The sequence below is a fragment of the Daldinia loculata genome (genome assembly GCF_022478755.1).
Source record: "Daldinia loculata strain CBS 113971 unplaced genomic scaffold F4817scaffold_27, whole genome shotgun sequence".
Taxonomy (NCBI): domain Eukaryota; kingdom Fungi; phylum Ascomycota; class Sordariomycetes; order Xylariales; family Hypoxylaceae; genus Daldinia; species Daldinia loculata.
Window position 1 is genome coordinate 288,942 of NW_026054881.1, and position 13,898 is coordinate 302,839.

The 13,898-nt window shown below is 47.5% G+C and overlaps 4 protein-coding genes across 4 annotated transcripts; 3 read left to right on the forward strand and 1 right to left on the reverse strand.

Moving 5' to 3' along the window:
* Positions 1-207: 207 nt before the first annotated feature.
* On the forward strand, positions 208-5,073 carry F4817DRAFT_119713 (uncharacterized protein). The gene is made up of 2 exons (XM_049297611.1): positions 208-1,176; positions 1,307-5,073. The coding sequence occupies exons 1-2, from the start codon at positions 504-506 to the stop codon at positions 4,414-4,416; spliced, it is 3,783 nt and encodes a 1,260-aa protein (XP_049158666.1). The 5' UTR covers positions 208-503; the 3' UTR covers positions 4,417-5,073.
* Positions 5,074-6,280: 1,207 nt separating this feature from the next.
* On the forward strand, positions 6,281-8,113 carry F4817DRAFT_316335 (uncharacterized protein; the record flags this gene model as incomplete). The annotated part of the gene is made up of 1 exon (XM_049300661.1): positions 6,281-8,113. The coding sequence occupies one exon, from the start codon at positions 6,281-6,283 to the stop codon at positions 8,111-8,113; it is 1,833 nt and encodes a 610-aa protein (XP_049158667.1).
* A 402-nt stretch (positions 8,114-8,515) lies between these two features.
* F4817DRAFT_119732 (PLP-dependent transferase) lies at positions 8,516-10,260 on the forward strand. The gene has a single exon (XM_049297613.1). It carries the CDS (start codon positions 8,674-8,676, stop codon positions 9,964-9,966), a length of 1,293 nt encoding a protein of 430 aa, XP_049158668.1. The 5' UTR covers positions 8,516-8,673; the 3' UTR covers positions 9,967-10,260.
* A 91-nt stretch (positions 10,261-10,351) lies between these two features.
* On the reverse strand, positions 10,352-13,144 carry F4817DRAFT_338875 (uncharacterized protein). Its single transcript, XM_049303476.1, has 4 exons — positions 12,869-13,144; positions 12,571-12,807; positions 12,250-12,516; positions 10,352-12,187 (listed from the first exon to the last, which is right to left on the reverse strand). The coding sequence occupies exons 1-4, from the start codon at positions 13,042-13,044 to the stop codon at positions 10,426-10,428; spliced, it is 2,442 nt and encodes an 813-aa protein (XP_049158669.1). The 5' UTR covers positions 13,045-13,144; the 3' UTR covers positions 10,352-10,425.
* Between the last annotated feature and the right edge of the window lie 754 nt (positions 13,145-13,898).

The following is a 13,898-nucleotide window of genomic DNA, read 5'->3' on the forward strand; positions in this document are numbered from 1 at the left end:
TTAATAGTTGCAGGTCCAGGTGACGAAAAATCCCTTCTTTTAGCCTTGAATTGATTGTAGCTTATAAAACCATATTTGGACTCTTAAATCTTTACACTGCTGAATCTTGACGATCTTTCGGTTATCCACAATATACTAGCCACAAAGCATGTGGCACATTGAGGTTAAGATCACCGTGGCTGCGTGGCCTTGGCAAACCGCCCGACTGTGGCAACTTGTTAAAATCCTCGTCTAGGTAATCCGCAATCGAAATCTCGACGTCATTCGTTAACTTTCTCCAATACCTGTAGTCTCGATTTGACACATGTCATCATGTCGACTATTAGTCTTACTACAACGCTAACTCTTAGTTCCCGGTCAAGATCCATCAGCGATCGGTCTCGACCTCGGACATCTCCGCTCGGCGCTAAGAACGTCGCCACGAGAAAATCAAGACTGATGAGTTCTTCGGACTGGTAGTTGACACGACTCTCAAGATTATTCTTAATGTCCTACATACAAACATGACTGCGGCCGGCGTCGCGACGAGACGCGCCTCGAGTGTCAGCACCGCAGAGTTGGCTAGACAGCGTGATCTTCATAAATATTATCAGCCATGGCTCGACTCCAAGAAGTTAAAGACTGTACCTGCGAATACGGGACCGGATGAGACCCGAGAAGTACAATGTTCTCACGATACTACTCTAACTGCGCTTGCTCAGCTGGCTGCGTTAAGGTTGAACGTCAAACGCGCCATGGTATCTTTAATAGACGCCAATACGCAAATCATTCTCGCAGAAGCCACACAGACTTTGTCGCTTATTGATGAAAGACGGCACGCTCCTGGGGATCACATATGGCTCGGTCACGTGTCCCTTCCGCGTCAGGATTGTATGGACGAACATGCCTTTGGAGCCATAACTACCTACAAGGATGCCCGAGGTAAAGATATTGACATTTCCGCCTTCATCGTGAATGATACTTTGGAGGATGATCGGTTCAAATACCGGTCGTACGTGACGTCTGGAGCTAGCGTCAGATTTTACGCAGGCGTACCCATAGTCACCAAACAAGGGCACGCGATTGGCGTTTATGCTGTCTCTGATATTCGACCACGACCCCAGGGCCTTAGTCTTGACGAGGCGCAGTTTATGGAAGATGTCGCTCAAATTGTGGCGGATCATCTGGAGAGGGTTAGTAAGTAGCCCCGAGAATTACAATCTATTCTACGGCATCTACTTCAGAAATAGATGTTTCCATTACGTGACCTTTCACTTACCCAACGTTCAATCACATTCGATATAAGATTTACTAACCAAGTCTGTAGTGGATACAATGGGCCGTGTTTCGGAGAGAGATTTTATGAGGGGTATCTCTTACTTCTTGGAAGATTTATCTGAGTATAAGTTCCAACTGAGCAATACTGATCGCTCCATACAGGCGCCGAGCACCAAACAGCAATTGGATGTGAGAGCAACCGACCCCCAAATGGATCCTCCACGAGGGCGGCCTAGAAAGCCGGGGTCAAATTTGGCGCACGCTTCCATTTCCCCTACCAGGGATGCCTCTACATATAGCGAGGCTCGAATAGGCCGAGGGCCTCGATTCTCCAGGGCTGGCGATTCTGAAGGCAAGGAAACTCCCGACTCGCCAAAGGATAGCATACGTAGGATTTTTACACAGGCTTCGCAGTTACTATGCCAGCAAGCCAGAGCTACGGGATGTGTATTTACCGATGCTGCATCGGGCCTGTTCTTTGGTCAGTCTGAAGGGGTAATGTCGCCTCCAAATGGTACTGATCCAACCGTATCTTCGGATGTCAATTTCGAGTCAACAGAGGACGAAGAAACCGACGCCGACAAGGCAAGAGAGGATGATTCATCTCCAGGATATGGATCCACGTCATCTCAGCCTGCTTTCGGCGATCGACTAGATGAAATGGCTGATGTCCTTGGCAGTGATGGTGGTGACGAGTTCCCGCAGGGGATAATCAAGCGCAAAAATCTCAAGAAATTCATTATGCGCTATCCGTTTGGTAAATGCTTCTACTTGAATAAGGGACGCATCGTATCCCATCACAGCATGACCCTTGACGAAGTAGTTGTCGGTGGAGGCTCCAATTACGCAGCTTTGAACACGTCAACGCAAGATATAGAGGACCAACCCCATATGCTATTACCGCGAGAGCTTCTCAAAAGCATACCGGACGCAAAATGGCTGATATTCCTTCCCCTTTTCAATTACGCCCAAGGTCAATGGTTTGCGGCAGGTTTTATTTGGAGCGACGACTTCAAGATGGGCGACCCCGATGATGCATTGCCCTACTTTAAGACCTTTGGATCCTGTATGATGAGCGAGGTAGCGAGCATGGAGGTCCTGAACACGAATATTGCCAAGTCTACGTTCATTGCATCCATCTCTCACGACTTGCGTTCTCCGCTACACGGAATGCTGGGAAGCCTAGAGTTCTTAGAGGATACTATGACTTCAGCTTACCAAACGAGTCTAATTGGCGCAATTGAAACATGTGGCAAGACGCTGTTAGATACCATCGATCACCTCCTAGATTACGCAAAAATCAACAACTTGAATCGTGCGAGCGCGCGACTTAGCTCCTCGAACGAGAGAAGAACGTGGAAAGGATCGCGCGATGTTGGGGAACCCCTATCGTCAAATTTCGATCTTGCCCTTCTCTTGGAGGAAGTCGTCGAAGCGGTCTTTGCTGGCCAGACATTTCGCAAAATCAACCTCCGACATCACGACCCCGTCGACGAGGTGTCTGCAGAAATAAAGTCGATGAGTATTGATGATTCATCGACAACCGAAGAACAGATTCACTCTGGCAGTGTAAAATTCTCAGGAAAGGTCTTTTTGATGCTTCATATCCAACGTTTGGCATCTTGGTATCTGCAGGGACAAACAGGTGGCCTTAGGAGAGTGATAATGAATGTGGTTGGAAATGCTATCAAATACTGCAAAACCGGTAGCATCGACGTCTCGTTGGAGGCAAAGGAAATCACACCGTCTAATTACGAGGTGGATCTTTCTGTAAAGGATACCGGTATTGGTATGTCGAAGAACTTCCTTGCAAACCATATTTTCAAACCTTTTTCGCAGGAAGACTCATTCACACCGGGTACGGGACTTGGGCTCTCTATCACCTCACAAATCGTGAGAAACATGGATGGCAAGATCAAAATCGACAGCGAGAAGGGGGTTGGGACACACGTTAATATCACCATTCCGATGAAGACTGCCGACGCCGGTGGATCTTGCGGTAGTATCCAAGATGAAATCCAGCGCGAGGTTATGAAAGCTACGGCAGGGAAAAAGGTGTGCATTTTGGACCCCCTGCTTGGTACCCATATCAATGGAGAACTGCCCAAACTGAAACTTTCCATCTCCAATTTCTGTCGGGAATGGTTCAATATGGATGTTATCGAAAGCAAGACTGTTGATACCGACCCGGACACAGCGATTTACATATATGCTGAGCCACCACCGATAGAACACCTGTTAAGACAACACCTCGAGCGAAAGGAGATGGGCGATACGGGTAAAGAAGCGGCTTTACTTATCGTCTGCACGAATGCTTTCGAGGCTGCGGCCCTACGGGCTGCCGGCGTTAAGGATTTAGTTTCTCTTGGCAGAATAGTTGAAGTTATCAGCCAACCCGTAGGGGTGCGCAAGCTAGGAAAAGTCCTCCTTCAGTGCCTTCAACGCGTCGAAGAAAGCTCAAAGCATCAGGATCAGCTTGCACGGTCTAGGGCACCCTCGCCATCCCTCGAGAGTAGTCGAAATCAGAGGTATAGTTTAGAGACTGGGTGGAATGCCTCAGCGGTCGTATACGACCCGACGGAACATCGGTATAGGCCTTCGATCGAAGCTCTAAAATGGAAATCCGATCAGCAACAGTTAAAACTACCATTTGAGCAGAGCATTCAGACAGGATTGCTACATCCTGGCACGATCAGTAATCGACCCGGTTCCGCGACTATTCCGCACGGCCGTTCTCGGTCTGGGAATCATATTAGACGACTACCTCGCGTCCTTCTAGTAGACGACAACGCGATCAACCTCAAGCTCCTAGTGACATTCATGAAGAAGATCAAGTTGCCGTACGCCGAGGCCACGAACGGGCTCGAAGCCGTTACTCAATTCAAGGAAACTAAGGAGCACTTTGACTTCGTGCTGATGGACTTGCAAATGCCTGTCATGGATGGACTCGAAGCGACACAACAGATCCGCGAGTTTGAACAGGAAAGAGTAGGGGAACCTACTGCTGCGTCACCGTCTACTATCATTGCCATCACGGGTGTCGGCAATGAGGCTACGCGCCAAGAGGCCATGGATGCGGGCATGTCGCAATTTTTGACTAAGCCTGTTAAGTTTAAGGCTTTACAGCAGATTCTGTTGGAGATGGACCAGCCGGCTTGAGAGAGGGTAGATATACGAGGGAGTTGAATTTTATCCTGATTGGACGGGATAGAAGAGGTCACAATACTCGTCTGTCGGCTTCAGTCCGATTATTCGCCTGCATACGCCTATAGCGGATAGTACCGATCGAGCGACCTATCGTTGCCGCATGTCTTTCTAGAGACGTGAGCACCGTTGAGCAGTGTACGGACAAGATATAGTGGAGCATCATTTATGATTAGCCGCGAAGGGCTTCAAGCGCGTATATGATTTGGAACTGGTTTTGATATTCTGCAAACACCTGCTTTTCAACCTCATGATTATACGTTTTCGCGGAGCTCGGCGGTGCGACATAGGGTCTCCGAGAGGCAGGCCTGGACATATAGGGTACACAAAGAGGCTTTGGGGTGTGTACTAGGGGCGGTTAGAGTGTGGTTCATTGTGTTGTTTTATAGGTTCGTAACATCCCCTTATGATAGCAAGCGGCGGCTTTGAGGGTGCATACCCTTGGGTAGATTTAGCACTGCCTTTCGATTTTTAAAAGACCAAATACATACACGGCCTATCAAGCGAAATTTCCCTAATATTGAATAGTAAAGGCTGATTTAGTTCGTCTTTGTTATGATTCTTTGTTATTTAAATAAATGCGATTGTAACATTTTAATAATAGCTGTATTGCATTAAAGAAAGTTGCATCTCGAAATAGCAAATCAATGCTTACTTGAATATATCACGTGACAGTCACGTGGTTAGACAGGGATATCTTCTCGATTTTACGCTTCGACCCGCGGTACCACCTAACCTAGATTTTTAATCTTTCTAGGCTTGTAAAATGAAGCAAACAAAGCCTAAATGGCTTCGAATCTACACATACCTATGCATGTAGCTCTCAGGCGATGGTACTTGGATACTTATATACAAGAAGGATATACGATGGCCAATGAAGTCAATGGAGTCAATGGAGCCAAGCCTCAAAGGACGGGTTCCTGCTTTAGGTGGCCGCAGGTAATTCTGCAGAAGCTCAAGCGATTGGCTCAGAAATCTTGTAGCCGCCAACCATCAATTGGCCGCTGCCAATAATACGCAAGCGCGCGTCACCATCGTCAATTAACGAAACACTAATTGAAGAAACTAGAAGTACCCCCCGGCAGCGCTTAGCCAACCTTTCTTCAAACCCAATCTACATGCGATACGGAAACTAACTAGTAGTTCTGCCATGTCAAGGGTTATCCCAGCGGTCGGAACCACCTGGTCCAATACTATTCTATTGGACGATTTACCCCGATTCGTTTGGTCCTCTCGATAGGCCTCAATTTTATGTTACGAGCAGTTGGACATCTCATCTTGGCCGAAACTTTGGCGAAACCTGGTCCCTTAACGTCATAGTCGTGGACCCAACAGTGACCCAGCAGTGACCCAACAGTGACCCAGCAGTGACCCAACAGTAGGATTCCTACCACAGGAATGGCCAGATGTGCATAATCAGTCCGTCTGGTGTTTAATACAAGATGAGAGCTCCCCCCCCTCCTGCGGGCGAAGATCGTCAATGCTTATAATCGTCCTTTCTAGATCTCGCTGGTCGTCCTCGTGAATTTGCGGCTCTTTATTCTCCGCTACCTTTTCTTTGTCGTCTATTTATTAACTATAACTATTGTTCTCTACCATTGTGCCGCATTCCCATCCCCTTGTTCGGTTTTGAATAATACTTGGCATTCCTTTAAGATCCTTAGGCTCTTTATCACATACACCAAATAATATGAACCGCTCCTCCATGCTTTTGGCGTCATAACCTATCTTTCCCCTTTTCGTTTCATTTTTTTCCTTTTTCTTTTCCCATAGACTCTCATTTCACTTCAATCTAGAAACGAAAAAAATCATACTCAAAATGCTCATCTTAGTTTTATTCTCACACCTCCTCTTATTCTCCGAGGCCTCGGCGGCAGGTCCGCTGAGGCGAGGAGAGAGGCGTGATGCGCTGGGGTTTTCGAAGGTTTATAGGTTCGCGAATACTAGTAGCATCGCCACCACGACGACCACTCCCTTATCAACTGAAACCTCTTCGACGTTAATCACGAGCGAAGCATCCAAAGCGTCAACGTCATCTTCATCTCAATCATTAACATTCACAACATCAGCGCCTGGCTTAACTTCATCGTCGGTTGTAGTTACTTCAAGTGCGAGTTCCACCTCAGGCCCCGTTGGGTCCAGCTCTTCCACTTCGATATCTCGGTCGTTCACGTTAAGCGAGAGTAGTACCATCCCAACCTTCGACATCTTCCCATCTTCTACAGTCCCTGTTGGCCCTCCCGCTTCTACCGCAGACTTGGCTGTTTCGAGCTCAACTGTGGTTGCTGCTCCATCGAACTCGACTGGAAGCTCATCTCAGGAATCTACCGGACTACATCTATCTACGTCATTGGCTCTTCCCCTTGCGCCGACGTCTTCAGTAGTATCTCTGACTGAGTCTCAATCAACGGCGACCAAGAAGAGTCAAACTACGCAATTGACACAAAGTAGTTCCACGGCTTCGGAGTCTACCACGTCCATAAATTCTAACACAAACGCCGCAAGTCCTTCTACACTAGCAAGCAGTAAGAGTGCTAGTAGTCTAGAAAGTTCATCTACATCGGCTACTGCCATATCCTCCCAACTCACTACTGCTTCATTCGCATCAGTTGTTAAATCATCTTATGTGTCTCATCCGGTAACGCCAACAGGGACGTTAAATGACCAGGTTCCCACCATCATTAGTTCCATTCCGGCTTCGTCAACGACAGTTTCCCCCGAAATTCTTGCCAGCAATCTGGCCGACGCAAATAGCTACAATAAGGTCTTCGCTGGCTTGACTGAGGAATCTGCTTGCGCTGCTGGTCAAGTTGCCTGTGTTAATGGGAATATCGGAAAATGTTCTAGTGCCGGCGCATTCGAGATTACCCCTTGTGCCGGCACTTTGACCTGTTACGCCTTGCCGATGACTACAGTTAAGGGCGTTCAGATTGGTTGCTGGGATGATGCTACCGCTCGCAAAGCTTTGGGTGGCGATGTACCCCCCGTAGGAAGCTCAACTTCTGCTAGCTCATCTACAGAAACTGGGACGTTTGATGGGACTTTGGTCACTGTGACAGTCACACCGACAGCCACCAAGACGGCTCAGACCACCATAAATCTCGGCTCGTCTACACAAACCCCTTCAACAACGAGCTCTTCAACAACGAGCTCTTCAGCAACGAGCTCTTCGGAAACAAGCTCTTCAGTTCCTGCCCAACCTTCAGAGAAAACAGTAACAGTTACTCATTATGTACCGACCACATTTAGCACTGCGACCCGGTCCTCAAGCTCACCATTGCCTCCTAAAATAGTTACGGAAACTGTAACTGTAACGCCATCCAGCCCGAAAGTCCCGACATCTTCACCACTTGAAACACCTCTGCCGTCCACGAGTACAGCAACGATAGTACAGACTACCCCTACTGACTCCGGCCTCCACGTCATCCCAATCGAGACGGATATTATCGACTTCCCTGGTCTTGGGGATATTGGAGGCAACAGTGGGGATGATCCAAAGGGAGCCCCCTTCTTCACGAAGCCTAATAACTTTGGTGTTACATCCGTGACAACACCTGCTCCTACCCCCGCTACTGTCACTGTAACAGAGAAAGAGACGGTGATGACGATCACAACGGTAACGGATACGATTGTTACCACCTTAAGAGGCTAGATGAAGTATTGAAGTAGATAGGTATGGAATATGTGTGTTGCATTTACAAATTCATCGAGCGGGGAGTTTAGGACATGTTGATAATTTGATATTCTTTTATGGCATACGACCAATGCAGGAAAAGTCGATACCCTTCTTACCAATAGAAATTTTAACCTTATACATAACATTTTAATTACATAATATTTTCGATTCTCACCTTACAAGTTATGATCTTGACGATATTTCTGACCTTTTAGGCGATATTTATATTCCCACTAGTTAGTAAAACCCTGCTGTGTAGAAAATACTTCCTATGCCCGATGTATATTACATGATAGATGAAGACGTGCTGATTGGCCTCATGCGAAGAAGCGGGGTTGGTAGGCGTGTATAGGAGGGTGTATGGTGCAATGGTACTCGATACCAATCATATACCCATATAAGTAAGATCTCGATTTATCCCGAAACTTATTTTAACTACCTCCCATTAGTCCCACTGCCTATCTTAATCCTCCCTGTCTATTAACCTTAACGGCCTTCAAGTGAGTTGAAACTCACTACCTATCGAGTCGCCAGCCATGGTATCTCGTCCACTTATCAAGGCGTCATCTAAGCATGCCGAGCCTAACTCGCCAGCAAAAGATAGCGCGGACGAAGAAAAGCGACTGGCGGATAAGTTCGCGGCACATAGACATCTAGTCCCGTTAGTCTCTCAAAATGACGACGTCATATTTCTCAACGCGGCCTCTGCGCCGCCGTCGAACTTGATCGTCCACGAGGCCATCATGCGATACTCGGCACAGGCCTTGTATGACTCTTACCCATATACTAGTTGGCGCGAGACGCGCGAAGAAGCGCGCAGTCTAGTCGCTCGGTGCATTAACGCCGAAGACCCGTCCACCATCGCCTTCACGCGCGACACCACCGAGGCCCTCGGCAGCTTCATCCGCTGCGTGCGCTTCCAACCCGGCGATAACGTCGTCACCATCGACTCCGAACACCCGAACCAGACGCTATGCTGGCTCGCCCTGCGCGAGTTCGGGCTCGAAGTCCGGCAGGTCCCCACTATTCCCGAGGCGGAGCGCACGGGCCAGATGGATATCGTCGATGCGGAGACTTTGCGGCCGTATGTGGATTCCCGGACTCGCGCTATCGGGATTAGTTCGATTACGTTTGATGGCGGACAGCACAACGACGTCAAGAGCATCTGCGCGGCGTACAGGCCCCGCGGGATCCACGTCCTGGCGGATATAACGCAGCACGTGGGGTTTGCGCGCATCGACGTCCGGGACCTGGGGGTGTCGGCTGCGGCGTTTAGTCTGCATAAGGGGCTCAATGCGCCGACGGGGATTGGCGCCTTGTACGTTTCGCCCGAGTCTTTCCGGGAGCTGGGCGAGCCGACGCCGCCGATTGTTAGTATGGAGGCTGTGGAGAACTTGAACGAGAGTCTGGTTGTTAAGGTGGATGAGCCGTTGGAGTTGCATCCGAATGCGCGCCGGTTCGAACATGCCAATATGAGCCTGGTGGGCGTTGCTGCGGCGGCGGCGTTTGCGCGGTTTTATCTGGATGTTTTGGGGCCGGGGGACGTCGAGGCGCATTTGCTTGGGTTGACGGATGTGCTGGGGAGGGAGTGTGATCGGTTGGGTATACGCGTGGTGAGTCCGAGGGAAAGGGGGAGACGCGCGCCGCATATTACTATTTTGGCGCTGCCGAAGGAGTGGGGGGCGTATTTTAGGGGTCCAGGGGGTGCGCGCGTTACGATGAATAGGTTGGGTGCGAGGGTGTCGTTTGGGTTCTATAGCTCGGTGGAGGATGTGAGGAGGTTTGTGAGGGTGTTGGAGTTGGGGATAGCTCAGGGGTTGCGGGTGTGAGGATTGAGTGAACGGTTCTTTTGTCTAGGGGTTGTTGCATCAGGCACTGGCTTGTATTTGCGAATGGATTTATACATATTATTAACGTGTTAGAATTGGATAGGTACCTAGGATTACAAGATAAGTCTCGAGTTATAAGATTAGGAACTCGCTAGGTGTTGTCGAAATGAGTGGTCAAGGGACTACTTTCAGGTACAGTACATGGTATCTTAGCATAGAATGTATATAAGAAGGACCTCCCTCCTCACTCATACAGTTGGTAGATTAAGTCAATATACAACTACAGCTCATATACGGTATCTTTTAGCAGGTATTATGTGAAATTAAAATCGGATCTCTGAGATCGTACCTAGAGGCCGTCTTCACATAGTATTCTGCCTCCTTACGAAGGTATCAAAGTGGCCACGACACCGTGCACTAACTGATCAACGTAATATATCATCTCCAATTATTAGCATTTTACCAATAATACCACGTCCTAATAAATGCAGTGCGTTCCCAATTATCAAGATTAGCATAGTATAAGTTGCATACTTCCTCCCTAATAGCACACAATGGATACCGGGCACTACGAAAATGCCCACATCGCCAATACTCCTTCAACTTAAATTCCCCAGTTATATCATCCGGGTTATCAGCAAACTCACGAAGGAGCTCTTCATCATTACCTTCCAAGGCTCTCCAAAGCTTTTCCATATCAAAATTAACAGATAGCCAATCGTGGTCTTCACTTAGACGACGATAAGTCAATAATTCGGCCTGTATAGCTGCCCATATCTGGCCTAGCTGTCGATTACTGGAATATGTTGCTCTGGGAATATGAATGCATTCGTCAGGATCCTCGTCGTCAGGATCCTCATCATCGTAATCCTTCTTCTTGTGGTCTAGTCGTAGGATAAAAAGGAGAATCTCCCACCCACGATTAACTTCGTGAGTCCACGACGACATTCTCTCTGAATAGATTTCCAATGCCAATTCCGCCGGGTTCATAGTTACATGTTGGCACTCATTCACTAATCCTCGTCCCAGTAACTCGGGAATTGAGACCTCCACGGCAGCATAGGGATCAGCCTGGTGAGTCAACAGACATACAAGGCAACATATCATGCCAAAAAGATTCTCGCCGGGCATTCCATCATTTGCCAAGAAGAACGATGTCAGGACCAGGGCATGAAGTGGCCCAAGTATTAACTCTAGCCCGCAACAGCTGCACCGCCTTTTGAACAATCCACTCGACGTATTAATATTTGGATGCCAGTCAACTAAGAATATTGCGGATATAGAATGGCATATAGCCTGTACTGAAGTATGACAGAATACGTGTTTCCACTCATCTGGGATTTTCGGGCTTCCGGAAGCATATAATTGTCGAACACAAGGCGAATCCGCATCCCATCGACCACAAGGGTCGACCTCCTGTCCAGCGTATTGAGATTGACCGGCAAACTCGCCACTCAGAATTTCAAGCGAGACTTTGCTGTGTGATCGTAGGATCGTGACAAAAAACGTATCCAGCACAGTAAATCCAGAACCATCGATATAATTTGTGCCTATTGAGGATGAGTCTTGTAGCAAATTTAATAATATTTCCATGATAAGGCAGCAAGTCCTAGCGCCGTCTAGGAACCTCGCTGCTAGATGAAACGGAAAAATCGTTAGAAAGCTGTCTGGAAGCCTTCCCTTGTAGTCCCCTATGATTTCATTAATAACATCAATGTTACGCGACATGATAGCAAAACCGAAAGCCTCTGCTTCTAATTCATCCCGCGACCTTTCTGCAGTTTTTACGATTTCGTCGGTGGCAAATGGAAGTTCCTCGGCTTTAACAGAACTAAATTGGTTCTCTTGAAGTCCCTGGGCTAGTGTGCTTGTAGGATCTTGATTAGAGCCATTCGTTGGCCACACAGTCCATGTAGACTCGTCATCAATATCAAATTGATCTTCGGACCTATGGATCTCTGCTGGTGGAGAAGAGATAGGTTCATACATTGGTCCTTTATAGTGTATACTCCATCGACAGAGTTGCGTCGGGCCGTCAGGAATCGAACGAGATCTAGATGGCGGTCCGAATTCTTGATCTATGGGGGGAGATAGAGGGACCATCCCAGCAAACGACTTGAAGTTAATAAGGGACAGATCCCACATCTCTGGTCCCCTACCCCAGTACTTGACAGTCATGAAGGAGTATATCCAAAAGTCATGAAGCCATGTCACTACAGACCTAAATCAAAAGGACTGGTAAGCGCTTAAGGACGCGAAGTAATCTGAGGAAGACCGACTTACTTTCGTTCATCTGCAGTTAGCTGTGCCATCAAGTCCCGGTTCCTATCCTCCAAGAAAAGACGGGCTCTATTTAATAGTATCTTTCGTTTTACCAGCTGCATGGCTGGCGACAAGGCATCTTGGGGACTGGAAGCAGATGCTATCCCTTGTGGACTGTTTATAGTCAAGTATTCCGGGGTAAAAGGGCTGGTGCCGGATGGTGAAAAGGAGCCCTCCTCCGTAAGGCTGCGGATCAATGCGGCGTACGGGAGGTTCTGCCGACCGAATCTGAAATTGAAATTAGACATCTGACTTTCATAAAAATTTCGTATTCTAGCTTACATTCCGGTATGCAAAGTTACTGGTTCGTCTTGACGGATACTTTGGTTGATGTACCTCTTGAGCTGCTTCTTGTCCACACTCTTTGCACAGTCGCCTCGATTGATGATTGCATCAGAGGTGCTGATTCCATCTTGCCGGATACGCTTTCCAAGAACGCCGATAACATCATCCTTCTCTTTAGTTATTGTCCTTTTTCTCACGTCCCATTTCCTGAAGTGAGATTGATATTGACCAGTTCTAGTCATTGAGCAATTTGTTACTAAACAGAACAAAACAGGCATGGACATATAATACTGACTGGGCGTTAAAGCTATACTCATCCTTCATCCGCTCTGAGATGCGTTTCATTGTGTTATTCTCCTCCAAGTACATACGAATTATGACAGGTTTAAGATACTCCCATCTCTGGTTATATGGGATATTCAAGAACTTGTCCACTGGGCCATTGTCCGTTGAAGAGTTCGATGGGTCCATTCTGATTTTACTCTTGCCTCTTATCGACGAAGTGAGTTTTCTTGAAGATTTGAAAAAGTAAAGAAGTAGAAGATTAAAAATTAGATTTCTTTTAGGTCCTCGAAGGCGATAACGCCTCCTTTATATTACGATCTATCTCGCGTCCCAGGCCGGTCAGGCAACCAGTGGGATGAAGCCTGATGCATGCAAGACCGGTGCAAGAAGCTTAGTCGGGCGTAAGCAAAAGAACCAATAGCTGATGCCGTTTAATTTCAATCGTCGAGCTGACCCGCAACAAATGGGATATGTCCAATGGTAGGAATATGCGATATCCAGTTGTCACATAGGACTTGCGCATTCCTTTTTTAAGCAACCATTGACAGCAATGACGGCGGCTTAGTAGCCTGCATGAGTTGGGGAGGTTTTATGCAGGCTACGGAGGATAGACAAAACATTAATCTTGAAAGTATCTCCGTATCCGAATATACGCGTCTTTTACAGCTCACCGGATGATTCCGTCATGGAAAGACTCTGTTTCTCTCTCTAAAGGAACCGGGACAATATTTAGCTACTTTACCCAAAGGTACCTTAGGTACGTAACCAAGTATCTTAGTACATTTCGTCGTCTTGGAATTTACTTGCCTACAGTAGGTGCCTGTTTATAGTTATAGTTATGATATATATAACTAAAACAATGCTTTGATATGAGAGACGACGGCGCGAGACCACCTATTTTGTCGCTTTTGATTGCTCTTGGATATTAGGATCATATAATGCATGCTAGTAAATCAACCTATCTGGCCTTCGGCCAGGTAAGCCAAGCTAGGGAGGAAGTAGGCGGTATATAGGCTTCTTATATTTGACTCTATTAACCT

Bases quoted from the DNA above. Each gene is read 5' to 3' on its own strand.
- F4817DRAFT_338875 (XM_049303476.1), bottom strand. From the start codon at position 13,044: ATGGACCCATCGAACTCTTCAACGGACAATGGCCCAGTGGACAAGTTC. The intron at 12,808-12,868 runs GTCAGTATTATA...CTCAATGACTAG, and splicing joins GAGTATAGCTTTAACGCCCA to AACTGGTCAATATCAATCTC. The intron at 12,188-12,249 runs GTAAGTCGGTCT...CTTTTGATTTAG, and splicing joins CTAACTGCAGATGAACGAAA to GTCTGTAGTGACATGGCTTC.
- F4817DRAFT_119713 (XM_049297611.1), top strand. From the start codon at position 504: ATGACTGCGGCCGGCGTCGCGACGAGACGCGCCTCGAGTGTCAGCACC. The intron at 1,177-1,306 runs GTAAGTAGCCCC...CCAAGTCTGTAG, and splicing joins GGATCATCTGGAGAGGGTTA to TGGATACAATGGGCCGTGTT.
- F4817DRAFT_119732 (XM_049297613.1), top strand. From the start codon at position 8,674: ATGGTATCTCGTCCACTTATCAAGGCGTCATCTAAGCATGCCGAGCCT.